At 37.0% G+C, this 14,611-nt stretch overlaps 1 protein-coding gene across 1 annotated transcript; it reads left to right on the top strand.

Annotated features, from left to right (window-relative positions):
- The first annotated feature begins 10,869 nt into the window (after window positions 1–10,869).
- LOC141904414 (BMP-binding endothelial regulator protein-like) lies at window positions 10,870–13,984 on the top strand. The gene is made up of 8 exons (XM_074793000.1): window positions 10,870–10,927; window positions 11,023–11,105; window positions 11,331–11,525; window positions 11,636–11,735; window positions 11,908–12,158; window positions 12,378–12,482; window positions 12,801–13,522; window positions 13,693–13,984. Exons 1-8 carry the CDS (start codon window positions 10,870–10,872, stop codon window positions 13,982–13,984), a joined length of 1,806 nt encoding a protein of 601 aa, XP_074649101.1.
- The last annotated feature ends 627 nt before the right edge of the window (window positions 13,985–14,611 follow it).

The following is a 14,611-nucleotide window of genomic DNA, read 5'->3' as shown; positions in this document are numbered from 1 at the left end:
CGACAGAGAAACTAATAGACGTTAATAAAGGCTTGGTAAATGTGAGAACATTTTTGATGATACAACCGTTGCCACTAATATTGATAGTTACAAATAAATAGCTATGACCCAGCGCTACGAAGCAGATTACGGAGGAACAGAGTATAGAAGCAGCATTCGGGCTCCAGAAACGAGGACCTCTAAACGGAAAGCAAACCACACACATTCGCTCGGTTGCCACGAGGACCAGCGTCCACGGACTGCTCGATAGGCACAATGATATGAAATACTCAAAACATATACATTGAACTCGCGTTAATGGTTTGACCAATAATTCCCTCCCGTAAAAAGTATACGATATAACGTTGATATATTTTATCGAATAACAGATGAGAACCAAAGTGTCGCAGACGGCTAGTTGAACGAACATACGACTGAAAGAACGTCGCCATAGTTTAGGTTGCATCATAACTATTACAATCAGGAAATTGCCGATGAATCCGAGAATTAAACAAAGACTGGCGAATACGAGGTAACACCACAGATAGGTTCCGTTTATCGTAGTTGCAGCCAGTACGAGGCCTGTGTAAATATTAGTGGGATTTGTGAGGTTCTGAAGAATGGAAGTTGCAGCCATTGCGCCGACCGATCACGATGTACAAACGTGCACAGCATGAACATCTGAATCTGGCGATTCTAAAAGGCTTGTTTTTTGGTTTACCATACATTGCCGTTAGTCAATTAAGTAAATCGTTGACTTCAGATGCCTAGATAACCATTGCTGGACCGTGAAATATCCATCAGCGTTATGTTGTGTATTTTACGTGTGAATTTATTATATCTGCTCTAAACGATTTGGGACCAGCATATTTGACTATTTGAAAGTGGGTACTAATTCTACATACTGATCCCCCATCTCTATATACAAAATATTTTGGTGTCTATTGCTCGACGCCCATTAGAGATCTTATAGAACTTGGTTGCTATTCTTTCGAATTTCATCTGGTGATTCTACTAGAATCACCGTGTATCGTCCGCGTATAAAAGTAGTATGATTTCGAGTTCGATTTCCTCATGTTATACCTGCTCACACATTCTTCCATGTTGTTTATGAAGAAGGAAAACAGTATTGTTGAGGAATGTATTGAGGATGTGATTCTTAAATGCTTAATTTAGTTAGTTATAGAATTCTACAAAAATTGACATTAAATTCAGTTCTACATATATCAGACGTATGCGTAGGACTGTCTGTTATTTCCATAGATTATAGGATGAAATAAGTCATTTTTTAGAATATCCTGTCCCTTTAAGAAAACCCTAATAGTTGTCATTTATCGCTAGTAAGAATAAAAAATTCATAACTCAATCAATCTACCTCCTACCTACTAAACCTTATATACCTATTTGACACATCTACAGTTCCATAACGATCGTTGTTGAGTCCATGGTGTAAAGGAGTGAAATTGTATTAAAGCATGTTTTTTTTTTTTGTATATGGCTACATGTATTTGGGATCAAAATTGAATATTCCATTGTATATGTTGTAATTATGACGATAAACCAAGTAAAATAAAGTAATGATTCCAAATATGGATCTATGAGGACTTCGTGCCACCAGCTATCGCGCTAGATGGTGTGCGTAACAGTGCGACAACCCCGTCAAAATCCAGTTCATTTTCAATGAACTTTCATCTAGATTTTTAGCCTCCCTCGTCAGAAATTTGGCAAATCACTCGTCTTGATAAACTTAAATGATCTTAAGTTTCATATTTAAGGTGGTTTTTACTGATCACCATTCAAAGAATTTGAGAAATTATGGATAGACTTTAATTGAATATGAGAAGAAATCCGGGAGTCGTTGTCTGAATGCACACTAGCGAACCTAGTGGATCGTCGCTTGCCATAAGTGGAATCCTCGATTGCCACAGTCGAACGTAGAGTCCTCATTGTTGTTAACCTGAGGTAAAAATTAACTAATTTGTTCCAGATGATTTTCATCTACAGTCCGGTTTATCGAGTCGTTTCTAGGTCGGTCGATATCAGTGATAGTTTGAGGCATCGGTACACCTCTAGTTTCCGGTAAGGGTAACATCAACAAAGCGGTTACCAGTCCAATACACCCGAGAATCACGCCTGGCAACCAAGATATAAATTGAGCCTGAAACAATTCAATCGTAATATTGAAATGACAAGTGACAAGTGACATTTACTAGATGAAACCAACCAAATGAGCGACGAATGGTGCTGTCATCGAACCAACTCGGGCAAACGCCGAAGCAATTCCCACGGTGCGGTATCTGTAAAATAGATTATAAAGTGATTAAAGGGGAAAACATTTTCTCTTTAAGGGAAGAATCTGTATGGGCTTGAAACAAATATATATACTGCTATCAAAATTGTATTTTCCACGATTTCTTAACGATGTGAAATGCTAACATTAACAATAACAGTGAGCACGCGCTGAAATTGCCGATTTAAAAGTCGAATTTCTCAGTAATGGCTGAACTAAAATTCAAACCAGTTGCATATTTGATATTTGTGATTATATCACATATTTGAAAATAACTTTTACACAATGTTCTATTTTGACAGCATTTGCAATTTGTGTATTGTAATTTTTACAAGCAGCTACCTCCCACGTGCGCTGATCGGCGTGTCGGAACTGGACGAAACCGATTCCACAGAATACATACATCACGGATCTGCAACACCCATTCGATGATTATCGCGGCAATTACAAACTACTATGACGAAATACCCCTGAAAATGGATTACAACGCACACTAATATGGACGCGATTCGATACCGCATCATTGGAAGCTAATTCTATCTGACGGAAATGTAAATCGTGGTGATTTACCAGAAATCTATGTCCAATTTGATACATAGCAATATTTACTAATACACTTAAGAGACCACATTTCAAGTTGTGTGAAGTCTGCTAATTTTTTACATTCTCAACATTGGTAAAATCCGTCAATATATATATCTGTTGATGCCACAAGAATTTATGTGCAGGCACTCATCGCAACCCGTCTTGACTTTTGTAACTCTGTTCACACTGAATTACCAAAATCCTCAACGAAACCTCTCCAGTGAGTACGAAACACAGCAGCCCGTCTAGTTAGTAAAACCAGAAAATATAAATCAATCAAACCTGTGTCCTTATGGAATTACATTGGTTACCCATTGAACAAAGAATCAAGTACCAAGTTCTCATTTTCATCATCCAGTGCATACATAATTTGGCTCCTAAACATCTCTGTGACCTCATTCATATTCATGCCCCTTGCCGTCCTCTCCGTTCTTCTGTCTTTATCTCACTGACAGTCCCTAGATTCATTAATTTTGTAAAAACTTTACTTGAAAATAAATCATATCATCATATCATCATAGATACAATAGAAAGTCTTTCGGTTCTCGAGCCTTTTCCATCAATGGCCCGCCCTTGTGGAATCAGCTTCCTGGAGACCTCCGGTCTATAAAATCTTTGGAAATCTTCAAGAGGCAACTTAAACATTTCCTCTTTAATGAGGCTTTTATGTGAAGCGCTCTGAGCGGCTTTTTTCGTGAGTTGTATTTAGCGCTATATAAGACACTTATTATTATCATTATTATTATTACACATATTTTAACACCTCACATTTATATACAATTCTATTGTTCAAACATCTCCATAAAAAACATCGATTGGGGGCGAACAGAAAATGATGGTTTTGCACTGGCCGGATATTGTGAACGAGGTTTATAATAAATATATATATATATATATTGACAAACGATAAAGAGCAGATATTTGTTGGAAATTATTGCATAATGCTATTGCAACAGGTTTCAAATTAGTTCTTTGGAAAATGAAAACTGGTTCAAATTGAAAAAATTTGCGGACGCCTGTCAACAAGTGACATGTAAAGGCATAGTATGACGAGAGAAATCCCACAATAACGAAGCCAAGATTGAAAAATTCTCTATCAGAATGATTATATTTGAGTAGCGACGTTTCGGCTAATAACTGTTAGCCCTCATCAGGCGTACTGAGAACAAAATCAAATAAGGACAACCCCTTAGGTATAATCATTTCCCCTTTGAAATATCAACCTCCAAGATTGTAATGAACAAAACAACTATGTCTCATGAGTTTACACGTCTTGTGCGTGTTAAATGCAATGGGCAAGCGGTATGGTCTTATTTGGTCAGTCGTATAATGACGTATGCTATGGGGGGTATTTCCACTATAATTCTAACATCGCTCCATATTCGGCATTTTTTATCCTTTTTCTTTTATCGGTACCCGTCGTTCGCGGCAAACGTTGCCTAAAATATCAAAAGCTACTTTCCTAAATCTTTCATCCGTCGCGCAATACACGATGAAATTTACGGACGAATCGATGATTGAAAATCCCAGCGCTATCAGGCTCATACCCGGAATGGCGGGGATACGGTTTAAATTCATTAAACGATCAATGAATCCAAAACCTTCACAGAAGATGAACAACAAAACTACTGATAAAACCATTCTTAAAACCCTTATTTCCCTTCTAGACGTTTCATCTGTTACACCGAGCTCTGAACGTCGATTAAGCCGATCCAAAAATATTGCCGAAATAAGAATAACATTGATAACGACTAAAACACATATTGGGATTATAACAGTAAGATACATGAAGAGATAGACCCTAGAAATTGCAGATCGCCATCTGTATTGTTTAAACCACTCGGGGTAGTCATAATACTTAATACGTATTGTCACATATGGCCACTCAACCGGGCAATCCATAAATCCAAGTTGTTGGTTAGGAATGAAACGAATGAAATGGCCAAAAAAACTTAAAAGTGAAATAAACACCATTGCGCATTGTGAAATTAACTTCTTGGGAAAGTTTCGAGATTTAATTGGAAATAAAACGACGATCAACCGCTCTAGACTGAGCAGTACAGTGCACCAGTTACGCGTCATCTGAAATATATAAAAAAATGGCAAAGCGACTGAGATGAAGATCCAACCAAAATTCCAATCGTTCTTGCGAAATACAATATCTCCCAAAACGACGAAAACGTACGCAGTTCTCAGCGGATAAAGAATGAATGTAGCGATCATAAAGAAAAGATCGTTTAGAGCGAGAATTTTGATGAGAAAATAGTTATCAGATTTAAACCGTTTTAGAACTAATAACGTGAATGCGTTGAATATCAAACCCAGTATAGATGCCGGTAGATACCAGCCTAAATATACAGAAACATTGAGTTTGTTAATCCATAGAACAGGGAGAGTTTTAATTCTCTGGCACACGTTGAGTTGCGGTGTTGTCGGTGTTCGGCCCGTGTTAGTAATGTTTTCGTCGAGCATCCCACGACCTGTGAGCGACCAAGCTGCAGTAGAACTGTACTATCCACGACACCTTTCAAAAACGAATCCGATTAGTTATGACGATAGGATAGAACGAACGTTCACTGTGTATCCGATTAGGGGTATGTATAAAATATCTCATTAATGATATGATTTTTTATCATCTAACGTCGTGAATTTAGTAGCTCGGCTGCGTAAATAGAGTCATTAATTATCACATCCATATACGGGCGTAATTCATTGTCAGTTATGTAACATGAATGTAGTAGAAGACGAATTTCTTGCACTCTTAATCTGCCCTTTCTACAGAGAAGAACGGGAGAGATTCATTCCGAGAAAAACATACGCAGTAATCCTTACACTTCCAAATGTGTAAAATCTATAAGTAAATCATGTAACATGATCATCCTCCACCAGTACTTATATAGAGTTAAAGTCAAACGGGAGTCTGTTAATTTATAACTCTAAAGATACAATGTTATCTATTATTTCCTGTACTCTTTCTACTATCCGTACTAATATCCACATTATCCTTGTATGCGGTTATCCGTCATCGTTGTACAAATATTGTACAATTATGTACTTGTCATAAAAGTATTCTTCTTTGACAATAAAGTTTATATATATATATATATATATATATATATATATATATATATATATATATATATATATATATATATATATATATATATATATATATATATATATATATATATATATATATATATATATATATATATATATATATATATATATATATATATATATATATATATATATATATATATATATATATATATATTATAAGTTTATTAAGGCTTTTTCGTTACAAAGTGTATATCGAGTATAAGTGTGATATAAATCGACATGTCGAAAAGCGAGAGTTCAATCTACATCGCATGAATGGATAATTTGTGTCAAGGTCGACTTTCAGTTTATTCAGTTGTTTGCTTCAGAAATAAATTGCAACTGTTCGTACAATGTGAAAATCAATACACCATGTTGTCATATAAAACTCGGGTTCATCTGAAAAAGCAAAGCTTGGATAAACTGAAACCGAGAAAAGGAATGTAAGATATAAAATGTAGCAGTTGGTTAATCGAGAACTATATTCTGGAACACGTAGCTTTGACAGAACGAAAAAAAAACATCTTAACGAGAGAAATCCCACTATAAATTCAGCCAGAAATTAAAAGTTCTACATGTATATTAAAATGATATGCATATTTAGATCAACGTTCGGCTAAATGCTGTGTATATTGTGTATTTTCCCGTCTCATGGCTCGTATTATCTCTTCCCTTACCACATATTACCATAATCAAGTCGATAAGTAAATCACGTACTTTAGGTTCCCGGATGTTGCTGGACCGTGAAATATAACGCAGCATTATGTCATACATTTACGTGTGAATTTATCATTTCTAACGCAGTCTCAAATGACTTTCTCAAAATGTATCAAAAATTTAACTAATTTTTAGTTCATAAGTCCTCACATATTCATAAATGAACAGTTAAGAATTGGTGAAACATGTCGACTCTGCCGTAAAATCGACCTATTAACAGTCCGGAATGTGGGATTGTGTCGGGCTATAGAGAACATAATGCCCCCGAGGTCTTCACATTTACAGAAAGCGCGATAGGCGCACAATCGAAATCTGAGCCGCTCGTTCATTGAGTGTCATCAATTAAGAGGACCGCTATTGTGAAAATTGACTTTGGGAGGAATATTCCTCCCAAGGTCAAACGAGGAGAATTTGACCTTCAGGTCTGATATTCAAAGTATCGACTTCGGGAGGAATGTTCCTCCGAATGTCAAACGAAGGAAACTGGACCTGGTCTGTTATTCGAAATATAGCCTTGGGATCAATGTTCTTCCAAACCACTAAACGCTAAAAACCTGAGCTTATATTAATTATATTGGTGTAATCATTGTTTTTAATAAGTAGTATACTATAGCGACGGCACCAGACATATTTAGGCAATTTGAGTGATAATGTACACGGTATGTGAGGGTCTGCGACGAATCATCTTTAGAAAGTTAAATAGCTGTAGTGTAGGTTCTAATAATGAGCCTAATATAGTCTTCACATCGCAATCAGTTGTTAGAATGCATCTTTCGTTTTCTTTACTTGATCTTGAGTCTTTGACTAGTTAAATTTTTTCTTGATTGATTGACGCTGGGATGTCTAGATCAAATTATATTGTTAATCAAATCAATTATTTTTCAACTACAAATTCACACTTGAAATTGATATTAATAATCAATATTACTTATTTCATTATACAGCACACTGCTGTAAATTGTAATCAGTGTGCTTTACAGGAGTATAAAATTAACACAAGCTGACAAAATCGAAATGTAAATACGTGGATGATAAAAATCAAGTTAGAAGGTGTAGGGGTGGAGAGATCTGGCGAAAAAAAAACTGCAAAATGGACCCGTGCCTAATTGCCCGACCAAAAACGACGGACCAGACCTGAGTCAAATTAAGCGTGTTAACTTAAACTGGTTCTAGAAGTCAGTCACTTCGCTTTGTTTAAGTATGGACTCGTTTTAGATTCCATGGTTTAAGCATTGTTTAGTATTGACTGAATGGGTTTGAATTTGAACATGAAAATCGGCGCGCTCTTTGGTAAGCCATGCGTCTCTATAGCCGCGATCACACATGCATTTTTGGCCCGTGTCAAGTTTGGCCCGGAAAAACTGTTCACACGGGTGCCAAATGGGCCCGAGCTTGTTTGGCCCGGGCCAAATTTGGCCCGACCAAAAACGTCGGACCAGGCCCGAGCCTAATTTTGGCACCTGATAGAAGCGGCCGGTAGAGAGTTTGTAATCCGGAATTGGAATGAATTTCTTATTTCACCCGTTTTAGCATATTCACGAATATCTTGCGGAATCGCGAATTTGCTGCCACATAGACAAAAAAATTCAAAAAAGAATCATTCACGGACAAATAGAGCGACGCTTTCCGGAGATGCGGATGCCATGTATATCGGCGGCCCAAAATCAGCTGACTCAACCGATCGATAACAGGGCCCATTTCACAAACGATAAACAACGACACGATCGTTAATACGGTTTTCGTGGCTTGCGCGTTAGATGGTGAGCGTGCTTTCGACGGAGCCGCCCCGATTCCGGTTCGAAATACGACTTTATATGTAATCAGGCAGTTCAAAGTTATAAGTACGAGCATTGGTCCGAACGACACGCAAAGGTAGTATCTCAAATTATGCATTTTCTTGATGAAAGGACTTCGTTTCAGCGCGTAGATTTCCATCGTTTGGTCGCATTTGTTCGGTCGGTATCCAAATTTCCCGACTCCGAATAGCATATAGTAACCACGGCCGAAAAAACAGACAACCAATAGGATCACGAATACGGTCGTCACCCGCCTTTTTGTGACGTGGCGGCGGGCGAAAAACGGAAAATACAAATTCACCGCCCGGTCAACCGAAACGACTGGCACGAAGATGTTGCGAAATAGAATCGAAAAGCCGTAAATTTCAAGCGCCGGTATGTAGAACCGCGGAAAGATGTTACCGCCATTGAGACGGAAGACGATTTCACCTTTCATGAAGTAATAAGCCGAAAATCTGACGGTGAAATAGAAAAAAGAACTGACCAGGTAAAATATGTCGGCTGCCGCTAGTAACTGTAAAAGGTAAACGGATACGATCGGCGAACGAAACGACCGTAAAATAAGTATGTTTAAGACATTCAATGCGATGCCGACGACACAAATCGGCCCGACATAAAATATGTTTAACATCGTAAGGATTTCACTGATTTTCATCACAGGACATCTCAATCCGTCACCATTACCGCTGCTGCTGCTATTGCTGCTGCTGTAGTTCATACTACCATTCATTCTCGAGCTGCTATAGGAATTTCGTCGCGGATTACCCAACACGCCCAATTAAACTTCTAAATCAAATTTGATACCTGTGTCGTGATACGGCACGGTCGTTCAGCAGGGTGCAATTATCTCTAGAAACATACATACATGTATACGTCAAATGTTAGATGAGTTGAAATAGATGTTTTTGAAAAAAACAAACATTTTCATCTTTTTAAATAGAACTTTTGAGTAGTTATATATATTTATCATACTACACGCGCATTTCGTATTTACGAATCAATCTTGTTCCGATAATAGACAACATAGAATTTACTCTTTTCATGAACAATGATTTATACTTAAACCACCCACGATGTCATATACTGAATGAAGACAATACATATAGCCGCAATTAACACAGCGAGAGTAGTATGGATTTTCTGCCCATTGAAATAATAGCAACACGAGCTGGAAGCGAACCTGAAAAAAAAAACGAACTACACAATTGGAATTTCTGATTCGTGTAACCAATCTTTTATCTTACCAGGGCCCAGTTCCCCAGTTGTGAGTTAGAGTTAACTCTTGAGTTAAAGCTAGTTCATTTTCAATGAGTTAACTCGGAGCTAAATCCTAACTCGGAACTGTGGAATTGGACCCTGAACCGGTAAGCGACAAGTTGGGTTTTGTTCTATTTTCAACTGGCTTATCAAATAAATCGACATGTGTATGGTGCGATTAATATCATTATATATTGTCCTGGGTCCAGTTAAACAGTTTCGAGTTCAGATTAAACTCCGAGTTAACTCATTGAACTTTAACTCACTCACAACTGTAGAACTGGGTCCTGCTTTATACTTTTTGTCGTTGCTGAGGAAATGAATACGTTGTACATGCATTTATTTCATATGCATATTAAGATGTTCACAGTTGCCTAACAAAGAAACATATTATCACTTCCTGCTGTGCGAATTTACTACACAAATAGACGAGACATTGAAAAACCGAGACCAGCTTCCAGGCGACTCCACCAAACACACGCCCAAGAAAAGCGGAAAACAACCGACAAACACCCAAAAACTAAAACACAAACCCCGAAGGAGGTGATAGTAGAATAGCCACACTCTGACGTGGAGAGTAGACACCTGACTCTAGTGCGAGTTGGAAGCGTCATGTCTTTTGATTCTAATATTTGATGAATGAAATTCGCTTTAACTGTTTTAAAATTTGTGTATAGTTGGTTTTCAAACTTTGAAAGGGAGTTAATTGGATGCGTATGAAAACATCGAATTTTTCATTCGACGAAAGTAGAGTTCGTCACGTTGTAATTACTGGATGTGATTAATCAATCTATATCGTACGTCGTTTTAGAGTTAATTAGAGCTTAATTGATTTTACTCAATTACAATAATTAGAACAGCATCAGAACAGTTCACAGAAGTCGAAAATATGTAATCAGGTAATTAATGTCAGTCGCCAGTGTTTAATTAATGACATGTGCTCCTCTCTCACGTGTCGGGTTTGAGTGATAGATGATCCCGGTATAAAACAATCTGATGCGACATCAACAAATCAGTTCAGTCAATGACTAGTCATCATCATCACTATCATTGGATTAGCGGATAATCAGTAAACGCGGGATTAACGAATTAACATTCAATCGATGATTGACGGATTACCACTCAAAGAATTGAAAGATTATAATGGATTATTACATCTTGAAAATGATTGTGTTGATTTCAGTAATCTATTCAGTAACGGGTTAGTCTTCATATCTTATCATATCTAATGATAATGACACATAAATTAACATATTATCAGATGATATATAAATGCTGATTCTTTGATAATCATAGGCTGTAAATATCGGAATAAAGAATATAAAAGTGGAGCTGAATGGATTGACGAAAAAGATCCCTGTAAACAGCACTCGTGTTCGGTAAGTAAATTTAATCTGGATTTCTCAAATAATAGGCCTATGTCACGTTCGTCTGAAAATATCCGTTGCTGGTGCTGGTAGTGCTACGACCCAGTTCCGCAGTGTAAGGCGTTAGAAATTTAATTCACTAAACCGAATGAAAAATATCTGATTCTAACTCACTGGATCCTGATTGTTACATGTTCAAAACGTATGTTAAAATTTTTTTTAAAATATTTTCTTCAGTCCGGTGTTCTAACTCATAGTAAAGTACAATGTCGCGCGGGATGTCGTGAACAGATATATAAACCGGGTCAATGTTGCCCGGCCTGTAGCAGCGAGAAAGAGAACACTAAAGGTTGCGTTCTGGACGGAATTACCGTCGAAGATGGGAAATCAATGACAAAACCCGGTGAAAAGTGCACAACATGTAAATGCCAGGTATAAACGAATAATCATGTTTAGTTCTAAAATTTTAGAGCACTTCATACGTATTTCACTGATATATACACGTTCAATTTGTCATTGTCATTGTTATCATTGTATTTCAGTCGGGTGAATTGACGTGTATTCGGAAAGTTTGCCCAGTTTTAAATTGTCCACAAAAATATCAAGTACACGAAGAAAACGAGTGCTGTCCAATTTGTAAAGGTAAGTAATCTTTTAAGATGTCCAGGGCACATGGGTTCGAGTCCTGGTGGTTGCACAATTCTTTGGCCAAAGTTTCTTCTATTCTCTACCCTCCCTCGGCATCTAACCCAAGGGTTAAGAAAAATAATTTTTGTGGATTTGCCTATTAAATCGAATTCAATTTTTCTTGCAGGTAAAGAAGCCGTATCGGTCAGTTCTATTCACGGCAGTTGTTTATTTCGCGGTCATCTTCATCAAGAAAATCGACATTTCATGCCGGATAAATGCACGAAATGTTCTTGTTACAAGGGCGGGATGCAGTGTTATCGTAAATCGTGTCCAGATCTGAATTGCCCGAAACAATTCTTGGTCTACGATAAGAAATCGTGTTGTCCGAAATGTAAGCGTCCAGCTGGATGTGCATACAAAGGCAAAATGTACAAGGTAAATATCTTACTATTTGAGTTAAGGGCATAAGACCATTATTTGAAACAGATATTCGAATAACCATAGGTTAAGCATAGACGAAATATCCCTGTACATTGTAGTATATTTTTCATAAAAGAGGAAGAAACTGTCTTTTAAAATTTGAATTAAATCCCTATCTTCGATGCTAATCCGTCCTTTATTCCAACCTTGAACTCAGTAGTATTCTATTTACAGATTGATCAGATCTGGAAGGATGGATCCTGTACTGATTGTAGTTGTAAAGATGGAAACGTCACCTGCCAAGAAATAACGTGTGGTTCAACTCCTAAATGTTCACAGGTAAATATCTAAGTTTTCATGGTTGAAATCCTGGTACAATTGAGGAATTGATATCAAAATCATCAGTGATTGAAAAAACAAATAATTATTGTTCCATTATTTCTTGAGCGAATACCTACTCGATGTTTCGACCATATCCTAATACTTTTTTGCAGGGATACTTTCGGGCTTTTTTTATTCTAAATGTGGGGATTTATTTTAGTTTGATATGTTTTGTTGCTGCCCGTCATCCATTTGTTTTTCGTTGGCGTTTAAATCATTTCATGTTTGCGTGAAATCATGAAACTTGAATACATTACATCTTTTCATTTTTTTCAGAAATCTATTCTCTATCGGCCTCATGGAGAATGTTGCCCACTATGTGTCGCGGCTCATAGTATCTGTTCAGTTACTAACTCGAACAAGGATTATTTATCGTACGCTTCATTTGACGGGTTCAATTACAAATTCGGCGGAACTTGTCGCTACACCTTACTTCAAGACGTCGCAGATCGCCTGATAAACATCCGCGTCAAGAATGAGTATCATCCGTATCCGACTGTCAGAACAAAACTCGTTACAATCATCGTATCTTCGTTATCTATCGGGCTTCATCGAGATCTGGATATCAGAGTGAATCGTAGTAAAATCGCTGTTCCGTTCAAACATGAAAACTTTACTATCGAAGTCGTCAAAAACGCGACAGTGGTCGTCAATATGATAAACGGATTCAGATTAACCTGGAGTAAACAAGGCGATATCAATGTTTACGTAACTGCGAATTGGCAGAATAAATTAGGCGGTCTTTGCGGTAATTTCAATCAAGTCGTAAAAGACGATAGTAAAATGAAATTCAAGCAGGAAATTGTCTCGGATTCGGAGGTTTTCGCAAAGTCGTGGCGAGTCGGTGGTAAATGTAACTGCGACGAACCGTTTAATAGTAGAAAGTCGTCGTGTAAAACTGTGGATCAGCGAGTTCGCGCTCATCAGAAATGTGCTGTCTTAAAGAGTCCGGCGTTCAAAAAATGCCACAAGAAAGTCCCCGTCCAACCATTTCTCAGGTAAATATCTAATTCTATAGTAAAGTTCTTACTTCCACGTTTTGAGTAATACATTATTGGTATAATTGCACCATCAGTTTCCTCATTTGGCTGGTACCGAGTAAGGAGAGTTACGAAAATAATGAAAGAAAAACTAGACTGGTAATGGTTTATTTCTATTTCATTTTCAGGGCTTGTACTGATAACGTTTGTGAATGTCCTTCGGGTAGAAACTGCGAATGCGCTATCGTGAAGTTTTACGTAAAAGAATGCGCCGAGCACAACATACAACTCAAACTACCTAAACATTCTCAATGTGACCATTCTACTCGGCAGAAACAACACGACTCTAACTCTTCGAAGAACAAGAAAAACTTGAAGAAACAACACAAGCAGAAAAGAAGAGGGAAAATGCCGTTGTTGTTACGATCGTTAGGAGGTGTTGTAGTTGGTGATGAGTCGGAGAACGCCATATTGGATTAGAACCAGCGAGATCCTACATAATGATAAAACCTGTTCTCAAACTGATGACTTAGATTCCTGATGTTCCTGATGACTTAGATTAAGTAAAAATAAAATGTTACTCTGTTTTAAGTGATGTGCATCATTAATGATGATTGATGTTATATTTATGTCGCTGCTCCTGTTGTTTTTCTTGTTGTTACTAATTAAATTTTCTATTTCAGAGTTTTTGCTTTTTCAGGATTTTTGTTTATTTTGTAGTGAATGATTTCAGAATAGTTTCATATTTTGTAGATTGTTTTCAATACGTTTATCTTCAATATCGTTTTATGTAACTTTGTTATCATGTCATGACTTGGTTTTGCAGGGTGTAATTTATGTAAATTTATGCAACTTTTCATAATAATTTAGTGCAAATTCGACGTTTTGAATTTTTGTGATGTTACAATTTTCATACACTGTGCTTTTATAAGGATTTCAAATTGTATTTGTTTGTTAATAACATATCTATTTCTTTCAGGTTTGAATGTAAATATGATCAATGTTTTTATATCTACAGATATGTTTGAAATAAAACACTTTTTTATCGTTATTTTATAATAATTTATCGTGAAACTTCACTCGTCGTAGTATGCACAAAATTCGTCA

This window comes from Tubulanus polymorphus, chromosome 4 (assembly GCF_964204645.1).
Source record: "Tubulanus polymorphus chromosome 4, tnTubPoly1.2, whole genome shotgun sequence".
Taxonomy (NCBI): Eukaryota; Metazoa; Nemertea; class Palaeonemertea; order Tubulaniformes; family Tubulanidae; genus Tubulanus; species Tubulanus polymorphus.
This window is presented reverse-complemented; position numbering and strand designations above follow the sequence as displayed.

Bases quoted from the DNA above. Each gene is read 5' to 3' on its own strand.
- LOC141904414 (XM_074793000.1), top strand. From the start codon at position 10,870: ATGGATTATTACATCTTGAAAATGATTGTGTTGATTTCAGTAATCTAT. The intron at 11,106-11,330 runs GTAAGTAAATTT...TATTTTCTTCAG, and splicing joins GTAAACAGCACTCGTGTTCG to TCCGGTGTTCTAACTCATAG. The intron at 12,483-12,800 runs GTAAATATCTAA...CATTTTTTTCAG, and splicing joins CAACTCCTAAATGTTCACAG to AAATCTATTCTCTATCGGCC.